Source organism: Lissotriton vulgaris, chromosome 4_1 (genome assembly GCF_964263255.1).
Source record: "Lissotriton vulgaris chromosome 4_1, aLisVul1.2, whole genome shotgun sequence".
Classification (NCBI taxonomy): Eukaryota; Metazoa; Chordata; class Amphibia; order Caudata; family Salamandridae; genus Lissotriton; species Lissotriton vulgaris.
This window is the reverse complement of record NC_141691.1, coordinates 1,752,001,416-1,752,016,953: the sequence shown is the minus strand read 5'-3', so window position 1 is coordinate 1,752,016,953 and position 15,538 is coordinate 1,752,001,416. Positions and strand designations below refer to the sequence as shown.

The 15,538-nt window shown below is 47.6% G+C and overlaps 1 protein-coding gene across 1 annotated transcript in view; it reads right to left on the bottom strand.

The window, feature by feature from the left end:
- SPAG1 (sperm associated antigen 1) overlaps positions 1-15,538 on the bottom strand; it is a 1,072,862-nt gene that overhangs the window by 593,295 nt on the left and 464,029 nt on the right. The window contains exon 9 of the mRNA XM_086966056.1: positions 14,953-15,059. Within this exon, the coding sequence (XP_086822182.1) occupies positions 14,953-15,059 (107 nt within the window). The remainder of the gene's footprint in view (positions 1-14,952; positions 15,060-15,538) is intronic.

Below are 15,538 nucleotides of genomic sequence, written 5' to 3'. Positions count from 1 at the left end.
GCTAGGTTAGAGAACACCTTAAAGTCGTACATGCGAGGAGTCTGCATCTCCAAACACGCAGGGGTGCTGTGGTATATACGAGACAGTCTAATCTGTATTGAATCTGAACTGAGTGATATAGACCATCCAGACTCTCAACAACGCCACAGGCCACAGCTATATCGCCGTGCGACACTAATGGACGAATATCAAGACCTGGCTTAAGAGTGAAACAGCCTATCTGCGTAAATATGCGCCGGCCCGCGAGTACTGTGCTCGCCTCATGGTGATGAGTGAGCTAAAGTTATCAAATGGGGGCAGAGTGATGGATAATTGAGATGTCATTACTGAGCTTCTCTATTACTACACACAGTTGTACACCTCACGAGCCAGCAGGGACGATTTTATACAAACAGACTATTTGTCTAAAGTAGCAATGGTCTGAAGTGCCTAGCGACACTTCCTGAGCAAATCTGTCTCTAGTGAAGAGATCATTCAAGCCATTGACCCCCTAGAAGTGTCCAGGGTTCCCAGCCTGGACTGCTTGCAGGCCACACCTTTGGGAAATGTACGCTGAAGCTTTAGAATTGGGAACTCTTCCACCCTTCCACTGTCTATGAGGGAGGCGGGGAGTACCCTATCATTGAAGCCTGGCAAGGATCCACATCACTGTACCTCATATCACCCATTGTTGTTACTCAACTTTGAAAATAAAATTCTTGCTAAAGTCCTTGTGACCCAGTTGACAGTGCTGATGGATCAAATCATCTTGCTTGCCCATTCAGGCTTTGTCCCTCGCTGCTCAAATGCCTTGAACATGCGTGCAGTGTTTTTGGTGCTGAGAAGGATCTCACCGAGTGTCCCAGCGGCTTTTGCCCAGTTAGACCTAGAGCAGGCATTTGATTCTCTGGAATGGCCCATCCTGCGTGCAACACTGCATAAATTGGGTTTACTGTGTGGGTTCATCGGACTTATTATGCTATTATACTCTAACCCAGCGTTTCCCAAACTGTGGTCCACTGACCCCCAGGGGTCCGTGAGACATTCCCAGGGGGTCCGCAAGACTCGAGTGCCTGTCGTAGTGAAAAATTAAACGCCCATGCGTCCTCACAGCAGACAGGAGCAGTGACACAGAAGGCAGGAGGGCACAAAAAAACGAATGAAACAGAGGTCAGAAAGGCACAAAAAACGAGTGGAACATAGGGCAGAAGGGCACAAAAAACGAGGGGAAAATGAAGTGGAACAGAGGGCACAAAGGCACAAAAAACTAGTGGAACATAAGGTAGAAGGGCACAAAAAACTAGGGAAAAAAGAGTGGAACAGAGGGCAGAAAGGCACAAAAAACGAGTGGAACAGAGGGCAGAAAGGAACAAAAAACGATTGGGACATAGGGCAGAAGGGCACAAAAAACGAGGGGAAAACGAGTTGAACCGAGGGCAGAAAGGCACAAAAAACGAGTGAAACAGGGGGCAGAAAGTCACAAAAACAAGGAAAGAATGAGTGGAACAGAGGGCAGAAGGGCACAAAAAACGAGGTGAAAACGAAGTGGAACAGAGGGCAGAAAGGCACAAAAAACGAGTGGAACATAGGGTAGAAGGGCACAAAAAACAAGGGAAAATGAGTGGAACAGAGGGCAGAAAGGCACAAAAAACGAGTGGAACAGAGGGCAGAAAGGCACAAAAAACGATTGGGACATAGGGCAGAAGGGCACAAAAAACGAGGGGAAAACGAGTGGAACAGAGGGCAGAAAGGCACAAAAAATTAGTGGAACAGAGGACAGAAAGGCACAAAAAACAAGGGGAAAACGAGTGGAACAGAAGGTAAAAGGGGCACAAAAGCAAGGGAAAAACGAGTGGCAGAGAGGGCAGACGGGCATAAAAAACGAATGGCACAGAGGCAAAATACAGAATACAGAAATATAGGGGCACCTAAGAACAGAAGGCAGAACGGGCAGAGAGGCACTGGGGCAGCGAGGGGAACATAAGGGAAAACCGGGCAGATACGCGGGGCAGCGAGGGGTACAGAAGGAAGAAAAAGGGGCACGGACCACGTACAGCAGCAGCGGGGGAAGACAGACAACAGCAGTCACAGACACAACAATGAAAATACAGGTAATACAATAAAAGCAATAAAACGTTGAAAGGCACATGTGTATAGGTTACTGTTACTTGGCAGGCAGGTAAAAATAGATGCAGCCAGGATCAGCAGTAGGATTTTCGTGCTGCAGTCTGATTGCTCACTTTCCACAAGCCCTTGGGTACCACTAAATAATACACTGCTGTATGCATACATGCCCATGCCAATAGACCCAATTCAGGCTGTCTCCCTCTTGAAATTGCCTCTGCTTCAAAAGGCGTTTTTAAAAAGAAATTTTTATTGTACAAATTGCTTGGGGGTCCCCGGCTTCCAGTAGTGATTCAGTAGGGGTACTCAGGAGTCAAAAATTTGTGAACCACTGCTCTAACCCATTGGCCAGAATGCGAGTGAACAGCTCCCTTTCAGAACCCTTCGCCATATCAAGGGGTATTTGGCAGGGTTGCCCCCCGTTGTCACTCCCCTATATCATAACCATGGACCCTCTGGTCCGTCACTTAGAGGAGAGAAACCTACATTGCCTGCATTTTATGCCATGTCCCTGTTTATATGTCATAAGGCAGACAACTTGGGCCCAATTGTGCGGGAGATTGTTTAGTTTGGCGGGTTCTCCGGCCTTCATATAAACTGGGCCAAGTCGTAGCTGTTCCCCCTCACAGAAGCTAACACCCCCATACCATGTGAATTTCCACTCAGTTGGTATGACGGTCCAACCAAGTGTCTAGGCATTTATTTATTTATAAAGTTTTATGTAGCACAAACAAGATCCCGAAGGATATCAGAGCGCTTTACATTAGGATGGAAGGAAGGACATAAATGCAAAATTGGCATCAACTAGGAGTAAATAAAACAGGTTTGATTGCAGATTCCAGGACAATTGCACCATGGAGGGTAATACAATAAACAGTTATAAGCGGGCAATGAAGAGGGTCACAGTATGTGGTAAAGAGGAGCAGTAACAAATCATGGTACAATGAAAGTAGGAAACAAAGACTTCGAGCAGATGAGCTTAACCCAATTAGGGTAAGAATTTTTTCATAATGAATCTTTTGGCTTCCAATTTGAACTCCGTCGTGGAGGAGATTCTGCGTACTTCCAGTGGAAGAGAGTTTGCATCATATTGCACCATGATAAGGAGCAGGTGATGGGGGCGTGGCTTGGAGGCCGATGAGGATTACAGCGTAATTGCCGGGCTCCGCTGAATACCTCCGTAAAAATCATGAAAAAGTATATAAAACCAGACCCGAACCCCTCCGGACGGTGAGAGTGGACGAGGGGACCAAGCTCGGACAGCAACCCGCTCCCGAGCCGGAAATACATTGCGGCTATCGGGAAGAGAATTGGAAGGAGGACGGAGGCTGAAGCGAAGAAGAAAATGGCGTCGCCTGAATGTGGGGGTCGACCGAGACGGACCACGAGAGTGCGGAGCCGGGACCGCCAGCGAACAGCCGAGGGCACTGAACGCATCTGGCTGGGAGAAGGCTGGTGAGGAGACGACACTCGGGAAGCGTGAGGCTGAGGAGGTGGATCGCAGTACACGCTACCGGGAGGTTTCACACGGCGGCACATCGGCAGCGAGGGGAGAAAGGGGGACTGGAGCCCAGAGAACAGGAGAGCGAACACCACCGGAGCGCAGATCCTAAGGCGAACAGTACGGAGACGGATATTCTCGGAGGGGGTCAATAGGCGGCCCTGCCTGAGTGAATGACCGCAGGAGAGACACGGAGCGATGTACCCTGGAAGCAGCGGAGGAGCCTGGGAATACGGCGATCTGTGCACTGGGCTGAGCATGGCGATGTGAGCTGCAGGAGGTTGATAGGCCTCCTGTAAACGGCAGGAAAGCATAAGAGGTGCAGGAAAGCAGGACCCGCAGTGCCAACGGGCTGAGTGAAAGGACATTCATGAGACGCTTTGGGGACACAGGGGCGCCATCTTGCCTGCATCAGAAGCTGACTGTGGTAAGAGAAACGACACAGCATAGACCCGGGATGCAGGGTTTATGAGACCCAAGGTGTGACGCAAGACAGGGATACACTGACTGTAGTTTGGGATTGTATGTCCTGGAGACTTGCACCACAACCCAAGGGCGATTTCAAAACAGAGGTGAGACTGCGACCTCCCGAACGCAACACAGGAGCTGCCGCGAATGTGGGACGCTCAGTGAGGGGATACCTGACGGGATGAAGTTGGGCTGAACCGGTGACTGAAGGGAGTACAGACTGAGGAAGGCACAAGCAAGGCGTACCTGGGAGCGAGGGTTCAAGGAGTCCTGCGGATATCAACGAAAGTCGGGAAGGAACGTGAACCCTCGTTAAGGGTATTTACCAACTGTTGTCATGGGCAAGGCAAGAGCAAAAAAGGAGGAATCGCAGCAGCAATCTGACACTGAGCTTCAATCCCAAAATGAACAGGAATTGCTGGAGACGCATCAGGAATGAGGCATACAATTACAGTTTGACAAATTCTTGGCAGCCATAGCGGATTCCTGAGCAGCGATACAACAGACATAGCTCAAGTGGCGACAGGCCTGGGTCTCTTGCGAGCGGACCATTCGAAATTAAAAGATAGAGTGGAGACCGTGGAAAAGACAATTAAGGAGGTGGTGCCGGCGCAGACCGCACTGAAAGCGCCTGTGGCTAATGCGCTGGAGCGCATTGGAGTGCTGGAAAAACGAGCCGAGGATGCAGAAAGTAGGAACAGAAGGAACAACATATGCGTCGTGGGACCCCCTGGAAAAAGAGGAAGGTTCAGATATGGTGCGTTACCTAGAGGACTGGCTGAAAAAGGTGGTAGCTTCGGAGGGTTTGTCAACTTACTATACCCTAGAAAGAGCGCATAGGGTCCCAGCGAAACCACCGCAACAGGGACGACCCCCCAGACCGGTGATAGCACGGTTGCTGCACTTCAGGGACAGGGACTTGTTGCTCCATAGGGCCCGTACTGATGGCCCTTTTCATGTGGGCAATAGTAAAGTGACCTTGTTCCCGGGCTATACCTATGAGATCCAACGCCGAAGAGCGTCCTTCCAGTCGATCAAAAAGGAATTAAGGGCGGAAGGCTTGCAGTACTCGTTTTTGTTCCCGGCTAAATTAAGGATAGCGCTAGATGGTAGGACTCACTTCTAAGAAACACCTGAGGAAGCATAGGAGTGGCTAGAGTCTTACAGAGCGGGGAGAGATGGCCCAGAGCATCGAACTTCTGACCACGTGGAGGACCAACAACTTCGTAAGTCGCAGAGGATACGACGCCGACGACGCGGACTGCAGAAACCGACGTCACAAACTGAGGTGGAAAGGCGGGAGGTCCTGAAAGCAGTAACGGATATTTCCAGCGAACTGTTAGGAAACTTGCAGAAGGACACTGATGCTGAGAAGGAAGTTGAGCACTCGGACACTAACTCGTCAGGAGCTGAAAGCGTACAAGCACCAAGGGTCACTCCGGGAATGGCGGATGAACTGCTGGATGAGTAAAACTAGATAATGATTGAGTGAATTGGGGTTGCGGGGAACGAGGGATGATGGCTAGACAGAGATGTAGAATTATTGATGTCCCTATTGAACAAATAGTAGAGATGACCTTAGGGTCAGCGCCTGCACCGGCGTACCAGGGCCAGGCGTGAGTATCTGTGGAGGTCTGGCATAGCGTCTGGAGGGGGAGGTGGGGAAAGGGAATGTCATGTTTCTGGAGGGGGTTTGCGGCGGGGTTAGAACCGGAAAGCAAAGGGTCACCGACCGGCACTAAGCACCCTCCGTTGCCCTTAAGTCAGGCCATCAGCGTCTGGGAAGGGAGGGGGTGCGGGGGAGTTGGGGTCATGCTGTAGGGGTTTGGGGAGTTTATAGGATGGAACTACAGAAAAGAAGACGAGCATATAATTAAAAGGGAGGGTTACACTGACTACATATTACCAGGAAAGGGAAAGTTTTCATGCTTATCGCCGCCCGACCTCCGGGTTGTGGGCCTCAAGGCTGTGTAAGAATGGGAATGCAAACGGACGACAGCGAGAATCAAGAGAAATGACCCTGTGTAACAAATGTGATACGATCAATCTGCAATAAAAATTATGTTTAAAAAAAAAAAAAAAAGGCAGGCCATCAGTGACGACTGGTGGGCTAAGTGACGACTTAGTTGTTAGAAAGGTTTGGATGGGGGCTAGCAATGTTGGTCTAGGTCCTGTTCTTGGGAGCGGGAAGGGTCAGGGGAGTTGGGGAAGGGGAGGGACTGGGGGAACCACCGGTGTCGGATACGAGGAATGAGGTAATGAAGGCGGTACTGAGAAGCAATGGGGACAATACCTGATTTAAGATGTCTTACCTGGAATGTGAGGGGCTTGCACACGATGACAAGAAGGCACAAGATACATGCCTATTTGGTTAGGAGGGGAATACACATAGCGCTGCTCCAAGAAACGCACCTTACAAAGGCGGAGGGAATAGCTCTGCAACGGAGATGGAGGGGGCAGGTATTCAGCACAGCATATTCAGCATTTGCTAGAGGAGTATTGATATGGATAAGGGCGGGGGTGCCGTTCCAAGTCACGAAGCAAACTATTGACCCCAAGGGTAGATTTGTGGAGACTGAGAGGGAAGGAAGTTGCACTGTGTAGTTTTTACACCCCAAATACTGAACAGGGGGGCTTTTTTGAAAAACTATCTAGTTCACTAGCACATTACATTGCAGGGCCAGTGATAATGGGGGGAAATTTTAATACTATTGTAGATGTGTCCTTGGACAGATCGCACCCACCTTTACTGGACTCTCCTGTGCGTAGAACGGCCAAGGGACGATCGAATTGGCAGACTAAATGGGGTTTGATAGATGTGTGGCGCGCACAACACCCACAGGACAGAGAATATTCCTGCTTTTCAGCAGTGCATGAGTTACAGGTTAGATTGGATGCATTCTGTGCTCACCGCAGATAGCTCCCTCAGTGGCGCACACAGAATATCTCACACGAACGTTATCGGACCATAACCCACTGTTATTTGACTTGCATTGGTTGACGGCGCGTTCCGCTATTCCAACGTGGAGGCTACAGCCTGACACGTTGGAGGATCCGGCTTTCCATAGCGCCATAGGAGAGGGAATAACACATTATTTTTCTGAAAACGCGAACACAGCCACCACGAGGGCGATAGAGTGGGACACATTTCAAGTAGTGATACAGGGGATCTGCATCAGTAAACACATGGGGGTTAGGAAGATCTTGCTGCGGGACGTAGGGACGGCTGAGAGTAAGCTGAAGACAGCTGATTTGGCTCGACCTGATCATCCAGAAATACAGGAGGAGCTGGTGGCAGCCAAGGAAGCAGTAGCAGAGGAGGTGGAAAGATTGAGGAGCTATGACTACAAGGCCTATATTACACGAGCGTATGTTGAAGGGGATAAGGCAGGATCGTTGCTGGCGTGGATAGCTAATCCGATAGCACGGGGTTCTCCGATCTTGGCATTAAAGGACCGAGGAGGTGACACGGTCTGTACGCAGCAATAAATTTTGAACAGGTTCCTAGCTTATTATGAAAAGCTATTTGAAAGTACTCTGGTAGCCACGGACTCGGATATAGAAGCCTTCTTGGAGACTGGTTCCTTACGGCAGATAGATGAGGAGCAAGCGAAATGTTTAGGTCAGGAAATCACATTGGAAGAGGTCCGGTGCGCCATTAAGAATATGGCTCGTAATAAGACACCAGGTGTGGATGGGTTACCGATAGAATTTTACCTACAGTTTATTGACTTTTTGGCCCCCCGACTGCTGGAGGTTTATAATGAAGCGAAGGAGCTGGATTGTCTCCCAAGTACCATGAGAGAAGCGCTTGTTATCCCGTTGTTAAAGCCTGGGAAGGATAGCGCAGATATTGCGGCTTAAAGACCACTGTCCATGTTGACCACAGATTATACGGTTTTGAGCAGGATATTGGCGACCCGCCTGTTGCAGCACATGACAGATCTGATCCATGATGACCAGGCAGGGTTTATTCCAACCAGGAATACAGCCAATAATATACGGAAGCTGATACGGATTATGGGAGAGATAGATCAAGACGCTTTGAACCCAATGGTGCTGTCAGTGGATATAGAAAAAGCCTTTGACAGCTTAGAGTGGAGGTACCTGCATGCGACCTTGGGGCGTTTTGGGTTAGGGGAAGATTTTGTGACCTGGATGAGGGTGCTATATAAGGATGCGGTGGCTAGAGTGAAAGTGGGGGGCTGATATCGCATCAATATGGAGTTGCAAGTGGCACGAGACAGGGATGTTCGCTCTCCCCATTACTGTTTGCGCTAGCGATAGAGCCCCTGGCAGCGAGAGCGAGACTGGGTAGACACTATAAGGGCCTAATCTTCAGGGGTGGCCAGCAGTATATTTCGCTGTACGCGGATGATCTGCTGATATTTTTAGGAGATGCTGACGCGGCGCTGGATGGAGCAGCGGCCTTGTTATCAGGGTTTGGAGATGTTTCAGGGCTCCATGTAAATTGGGCCAAGACATGCCTGTTCCCGATAAAGCACTGTGGGCGCCCGCCGGAGCGGATGAGCGTAGTGTGTTGGGAGCCGACGTGTCTGGTATATCTTGGTGTGAACATATATCATGGAGCGGCGGACATTCTGGAGGGGAATATAGGACGATGTATGAGAGCCTTGAAGGGTAATATGACCTTTTGGTCCACACTGCCATTGTCTGTGATGGGCCGCATTGCTTTATTGAAAATGGTAGCGTTACCGCGACTGCGATACTACTTTAGGACACTGCCGGTTTGGATACCAAACTTAGTCTTTGGTTCTTTGCGCTCCCTGATAATAGGCTTTTTATGGGGCATGGAAGAAGAAGGGTTGCACTGAGCACCTTGAAACGTCCGAAAGCTGAAGGGGGCTTAGCGGTCCAAGATTTTGAATTATATTACTTAGCGGCACAACTCCAGGTGCTAACACAGGAGGTCGCGAGGGAGTTTCGGGGCCCAGATAACAGGAGAGGGAAAGGAATACCATGACATGTGCTGTCCTATATAATCTTACAGCAGAAATTAGACCTGGCCGACATTACACAGGAGGAGAAGACACTACGATTGTGCTGGAATCGCAGCCAGCACAAAGCGTCCTTATGCGCCAGAAATACCATTGGGGATGCTTACGGCGTTACCACACAGGAGTGACTGGACGCCATTGATGGAATGGGAGCACGCTGGGATAAAGATGATCGGGTATTTGTATGAGGACAGGGAACTGTTGCCATACGGGGCCTTACAGGACAGGTATGACCTTCCCAGGGGAGGCTTCCTGTTGCACGCGGGGGTGGCGCATGCCATACGACTGCAGTGGCGAGAAGGAACAAAAGAACCCAAAGTGACGAAGGCATGCCAATACGTGGTAATGGCGGCAGGAACTTTTAAGGCGGTCATGTGTTTGTACTCGAGAATGTTACATGAAGATTTGGCACCCCTAGAGGGTTTGAGGGTGAAGAGGGAATTGGGAAACCGAAACCGGAAACGGCATGGGAACACATAGTGCGTAGAGCTTGGAAGGGCACGAATAATGCGCGATTCCAGTTAGTCAATTTCTTTATATTGCACAGAGCATACCTGACACCTGGAAAAATTAAGAAGTATTTTAATGTGGAAGACGCGGAGTGCCCCAGATGTAGGAGGGCAGAAGTGGAGTTAGAACATATGCTGTGGGAGTGCCCAAACATGGGAGATTATTGGAAGGAAGTGGGAAACATATTGAATGAGGTAACAGAAAGGAGTTTAACATATGACATGGCAACTTGCATATTACAATGGTTCCCCCACACATCCAAAACAAAGCTGACAAGTAAGTTTGTGGACCTGGGGTTGCTGTTAGCTAAAAGGGAAATAACAAGGCGCTGAAAAGCACAAGAGTGCCCCTGTAGCGGAAGGTGGAAGGCAGAGCTGCAGAGATGGGCCAGCAGCGACAATACGCTCAGAATCACACAAGCGAAACGTACAAAAAAAGAAAAGGACTTTGAAACAGCACGGGCCTGGAAAATGATGGTGCAAGCACTAGCTGACACTCACCAGGTAGAAGACTAGGACAAGGCTAATAGAAATGGTAAATTATAGCAGACACACGATAGGATTAACCACGCTGTAGTGTAATCGCAGTAAGAAGTTTGAAATGGATATTCACAGGGCGACACACCGGGGGAGGAGGGAAGGGGGTGGAAGTGGGTGGGGGTTCAAGTAAGACAAGTAAGAAGTTACAAGATAATCCATTGAATGATGTAATGTACAAGGGATGGAACAAGAACAGGGGGAGGTAAATGAAGGCGGATGCAATGGTACTTGTAACTGATTGTTCAGAAAATAATAAAAATTGTTTTATAAAAAAAAAATGATAAGGAGCAGGTGATCCGTCTGAACTATGGTCCAGCCATAGATAGCCTAACCACAAAAATCGAATGCTTCCCCCTTTCTATTGCTGGCCGTATCGCTATCATTAAAATGGTCATACTCCCCAGATTTCTATATATTTTTTTTAATATACATATCTCTCTTACTAACCACTTCTTTGACACCCTGACTGGCCTTTTTTTGCGAGTAATTCGGGCAGACCATGGATCCCAGATAAATTGGCGCACATTAGTGCTTCTCTATTGATAGAGGGGGGTTTGGGGTACCTGATTTCCAGCTGTATTATCAAGCTGCGCAATGCCATTATGCATATCATTGGTACCATGCTGACGCACGTCTCCGGCCATCGCCATTGCAATCCCTAATCCAGAAGGGCATAAAGCTGAATGCCACAGACATCTAAACTCTGTCGACCACCAACTGGCCATGGTGAAAACTCAGCCGGATACACAAGGTTGACCTGTTATACTCCTCTGCTCTACCATTGGCGAATAATCCTTGGCTCCCTACCAGCCAGGAGAAGTTGGTTCAGCACACTCTTACACCATCTTCTGCACATATTTAGGGACCTTTTAACCTTTTTCCACATGGCCACATACTCTATCATGCCAACAATGGAAGATTCACAAATGCTACTTACATGGATAATTTTGTCCAGGGGCATACATGGACCATTTTGTCCATTGGCGCATACACAGCACGCTGAATACACTAGTTCCCTCTTATCCGCTTGCCCTTGAGGAGTTTCCCCCTTTAACTTTGGTGAGAAAAGACACTGGGGTGGGGGGGTGTTTGGTTTCCAGGCTTTATTGTGCATGCGTGACTTTGCTGCCAGCATTGGATAGGAAGATCAGAGAGGCCTGGGAACGAGACCTAGGTCGCTCATTACCCAACAAGGCATGGTACTACTGTTATGAACAGACCAAACTGGTTACCCACAACCACAGGCACAAACTCCTCCACTACAAATTTCTACACAGGGCATACACTACGCCTGTTGCACTCGCTAAAAGTGACCAGCCTAGATCCTCTAAATGCCTCAAATGCCTGGGATAAGATGCGGATTTCATACACTTAACATGGACCCGCCTTCCTAAATCGGAGTATTGGCATAATGTGTTTTCCGGACTGCCTTTAATGATACAGACCGATCTTGCACCAGACCTCCTTGTGACTCTGTTGGGTTACATGCATGACTTCCCGATGGGGTCTGGGATTTACGGCCATAGCGCTGTTGCTGGCGAAACGAGAGATTGCATTACACTGGGGCAGTAGACACCGTTAAACTGTAAAAGCATGGTTGAAAAGCCTAACATACTGTGAGAATGCTAGTGAAGTCTATGCCTTGCTGCAACCCCCTACATCCAGGCCTAAGGGCATTTGGCAACCACTACTCAAGTATATGTTGTCATTGGAGACATCTAAACTGAACTGAGTTGTTGTGTTGTGCCTGGTTTAGGATATTGTAATGTACATGCAGGCTCCTCTTGTGGGGTAACCCCCACTATTGTGTACTGCAATGAGACAGCATTGGTCCGCCATTGGCTTTATGTTCTTTATGCTGTTGTCCTGTACTCACTGTTTCAAGGTGGCTTTTCCTGTAAATAGATAAGGTAATTATTTGTGGAATGTTTGCCCACTGTGTGGACTATTTCTGGAAATAAGCAAACACTGGATAAATAAAGTTTAAAAAGAAACAAACAGATCAGTAACTAATGCCCTTTCTTTCTTGAACTTCTCTAAAGCCAAAATAGATCTAAGGGGTTTAACAGGTAAAATAATAATTCTAATTTAAAAAAGCTACAGCACAGATTAGTTAAGAAACGTTTCTACTGTACTGTGCAAATAATAAGAGACAGGTGCCTAATCTCTGACACCGCGAAAGTTAGGGATATGGACTTTTACTTAAAAGACACATTACCTCCAAGAGTATGTCCGATCAACTTCAATTTTAAATAAGAAACAACTTTCCCAGCCTCTGCCTTTCCTTGGACAAACCATTGGTTTTCATGCATGTTATGCAAACTGTTTGAGTTGAACTGGGCCAGGACTATAACTAACAGAATGCATTGATTTGTTCAATGAAAGCCCACGCCTTGAAACGAGTCATTAGTGTTGACTTCACATGTGTATGCAAATAGGTATCTGGTTGTGTACACACTCAAGCACAGAAATATGGAATGGAAGTGTAGCTCTGTGGGCCTCCAGGTCCACCCATTCTGCCTGTCTCCTATAGATAAAGACCATAGGCCTATCCACTCTGCACATTTGCTTCCAGATACAAACCCACAGTCTCCACGAACCTGCCCACCAGGCATCGAGGTTGCCAATTTCAGGACTGCTAGCCATGTTAACTTTACCCATCGCCTGCAGTTCTACATGGGACTGTCTGTTTCCTGCAGATAAAGAAAGGTGTGCGATGCAACCTGCCTACAGTCTGCTCTCCCCTACACTTACCCAGTTTCACTGGAAAGGACCGCAGCCACATCTACTGATGGGTCCCACCAAGTCCTTGCCCATTTCTCAGCTGGGAGAAGCCCTAACACGCCCACTCTGCCTGATTATGGTGTTGTCATCAATGGTGCAGCAGGTGCAGTGGCACTGGGGTCCCAACCCCAAGGCACCTAGAGAGTCCCAATTATTCCCCTTGTTTGCAGCACTAGGCCTAGGGCACCCTTTGCCACTCTGCTAACTGTAACGAAGGCCCAAGTCTCCAGTCCGATGAAAGACCATTAGATGTTCAGGAAATTACGTCGAACACCTTGCGCAGAGATGCCAGGTCCTACAGTTCTCACAATGGCTTGCCTGATTAAAGGACCTGCTCTCTCTCTTATATGCAGTTTTGCGCATTGCCTGGCACCCTGCGCAGTTGCCATTGTGGTGTTTATCTTGAGTTTTTTTCCCAGTGGTTTGTTTTTGATGGTTTTTTTGTTCGTTTGAGGCGAATCTCTCTTTGAGACGTTGTGAGGGCTGCTTTATGCAGGCATCAATTGCAGGCGTGCCGTAAATGACGCCCCCTCTATGCCAAGCCTATTAGAGCCAGCTCTGATATCAAAGCTGGAGCCTCATGTGTGAGGTCTCAACAACCTCTGCAGCAAACACCACGAAGAGGCTGAAAGTGGGAGGGAGGGGGAGATACTCTCCCCTGCTACAGTGTCTGCCTGCAGATGCTGGGAGGAAGAGCCCGTGCCTGCTTCACAGCTGTGGTGAAGAATGTTCTTATTTACTTGTTAAAATAAACAAGCAGATAAGAAAAGTTCTTTACCACAGCCATAAAGAAGGCCACAGTGTCTGGAATGGCTGTCCAAAAAACGGACAGGGTGGCACCCAAATACACTGCATTCCATTGAAAACCCAGCGTTTACCATAAACGTTGACGCTACACAATAGAAAGGGGGGCGGGGCCTAGAGTCCCCTTTATCTAACAAAATCTCTCGCAGAGGCGGGGCAGCTTCGCTGCCACGCCCACGCCTTTGCGAGACCTAAAAACTGGTCCCCTTCCGTTAGCAATTAATATAAGAGTAGAGGCTGGAGAGTGCAAATAGGAATAACACTGTCCATTTTGTAGTTACACAATACTCTCCATGTTTCATTAGTCCTTATGAAATTAATGATTGTACGCATGTGATTCACCAATACAATTTTTCATAATCAGTGGATTCAAACTTTTGAAGCTGCTTTCTTATTTTGATCCAATTCACATGTAGTACTTCTCTTTTCAATGTTTAAGAACACATATCAATCATAAAATGTAGGGTTTACTCCTGTAGAAGTGTGTGTCTGTAGAACAAAATCAAATATCAACACTGATTACTTTCCAGTAGGCTGGAGACAAAACAATAGTGCTGCCACTTTAAACTCTGACTCTTAAAATATGTTGCAAAGGAATAGGGTCATAGATGTGAAAAGTGTACAGCAATTAGACCTTGACGGGAAATCTATAATATATTAATTCCACTTTATTCATTTGCAAGCACCAATTTCTCTTGTCTCTTACGGCGGAAGGTTAAGATAGAAATCAGAAAAAGAACATTAGGCAAAAATCACAAGACTAATTGAAAAAACATCTAGATGCTTAGAAAGGACCACTCTAGATATTAGTATGGTATAGCTTGGAATAAAGGTAAGTACTTCTGATGACTCCTGTACTTATTTGTAACCAGTGAGTCCCACCTTGAGAGTGGGTAAATTCATGCAAGTCCTAAGAATGCTATGCACATACCCATACTCAGTAGTAGTGAGAATACCAGCAAATAATACTAAAAAGGCATAAGTTATGTCTAGGTGCTGACATAGAAATGCACAAGACAGAAAGTTTTGCTTTGAGTTGTCGAAGTCCTTGAACTTCAACAGTTAATCACATAAGTCATGAATAAATACAACTTCACAAAAAGTGTGTCAATCATTTGTTCTGCACTGTTTTCGTGTTCACATAACACTTGTCCCTTAGCACACTGCTACAAAAAAGGTCAGAGAGCGATAGACAATAATATTGCATTCAGTTGTGTGGTGTTACCTGTGCTATTGCATTATCTGGTTCTTCCTGTAAAACTCTGTTAAGATCTTCTGCTGCTCGCTGCCAGTTGTTCAGGTGATAGTTTACAGTGGCCCGACGCAAGAGTCCTAATAAACAGAAAAAACCCATTGTGGAACATTAATATCGCATCTCTGTAGGTATATTGCAGGAACACATATTTAACTGCGAAAGAGACTAGTGGGTGTTAATGGGCTCTAAAACTGCATATCATAATTATTCACAAAGTACCTCTAAATATAAATCAGCAGAGTGTGGAGCGTCACCAAGCTGGTCAACATGGCGGGCGCCTGCCCCGAGCCCTTATAGCCCTTACCATCCTATTGAGAGGCACGGGCCAGCACAGCTGTGGAAATGCCATGCCAGTCCCCCTGGTCTATGCCGCACTTAATGCTGGCCCTGATGCTGTCCCGGCTGCTCATCTTCACACTACAGGCCAAAGAGCAGGAGTTACTCATTTTGTTTCTTATGCTTAAAAATCTTGCAGTTTGTACTGTTAGGTATGGAGGGTTGATTTGAAGCAAGAAACCTGTTAGATATAACGTTATTTCTGTGTTCTCACCATTGA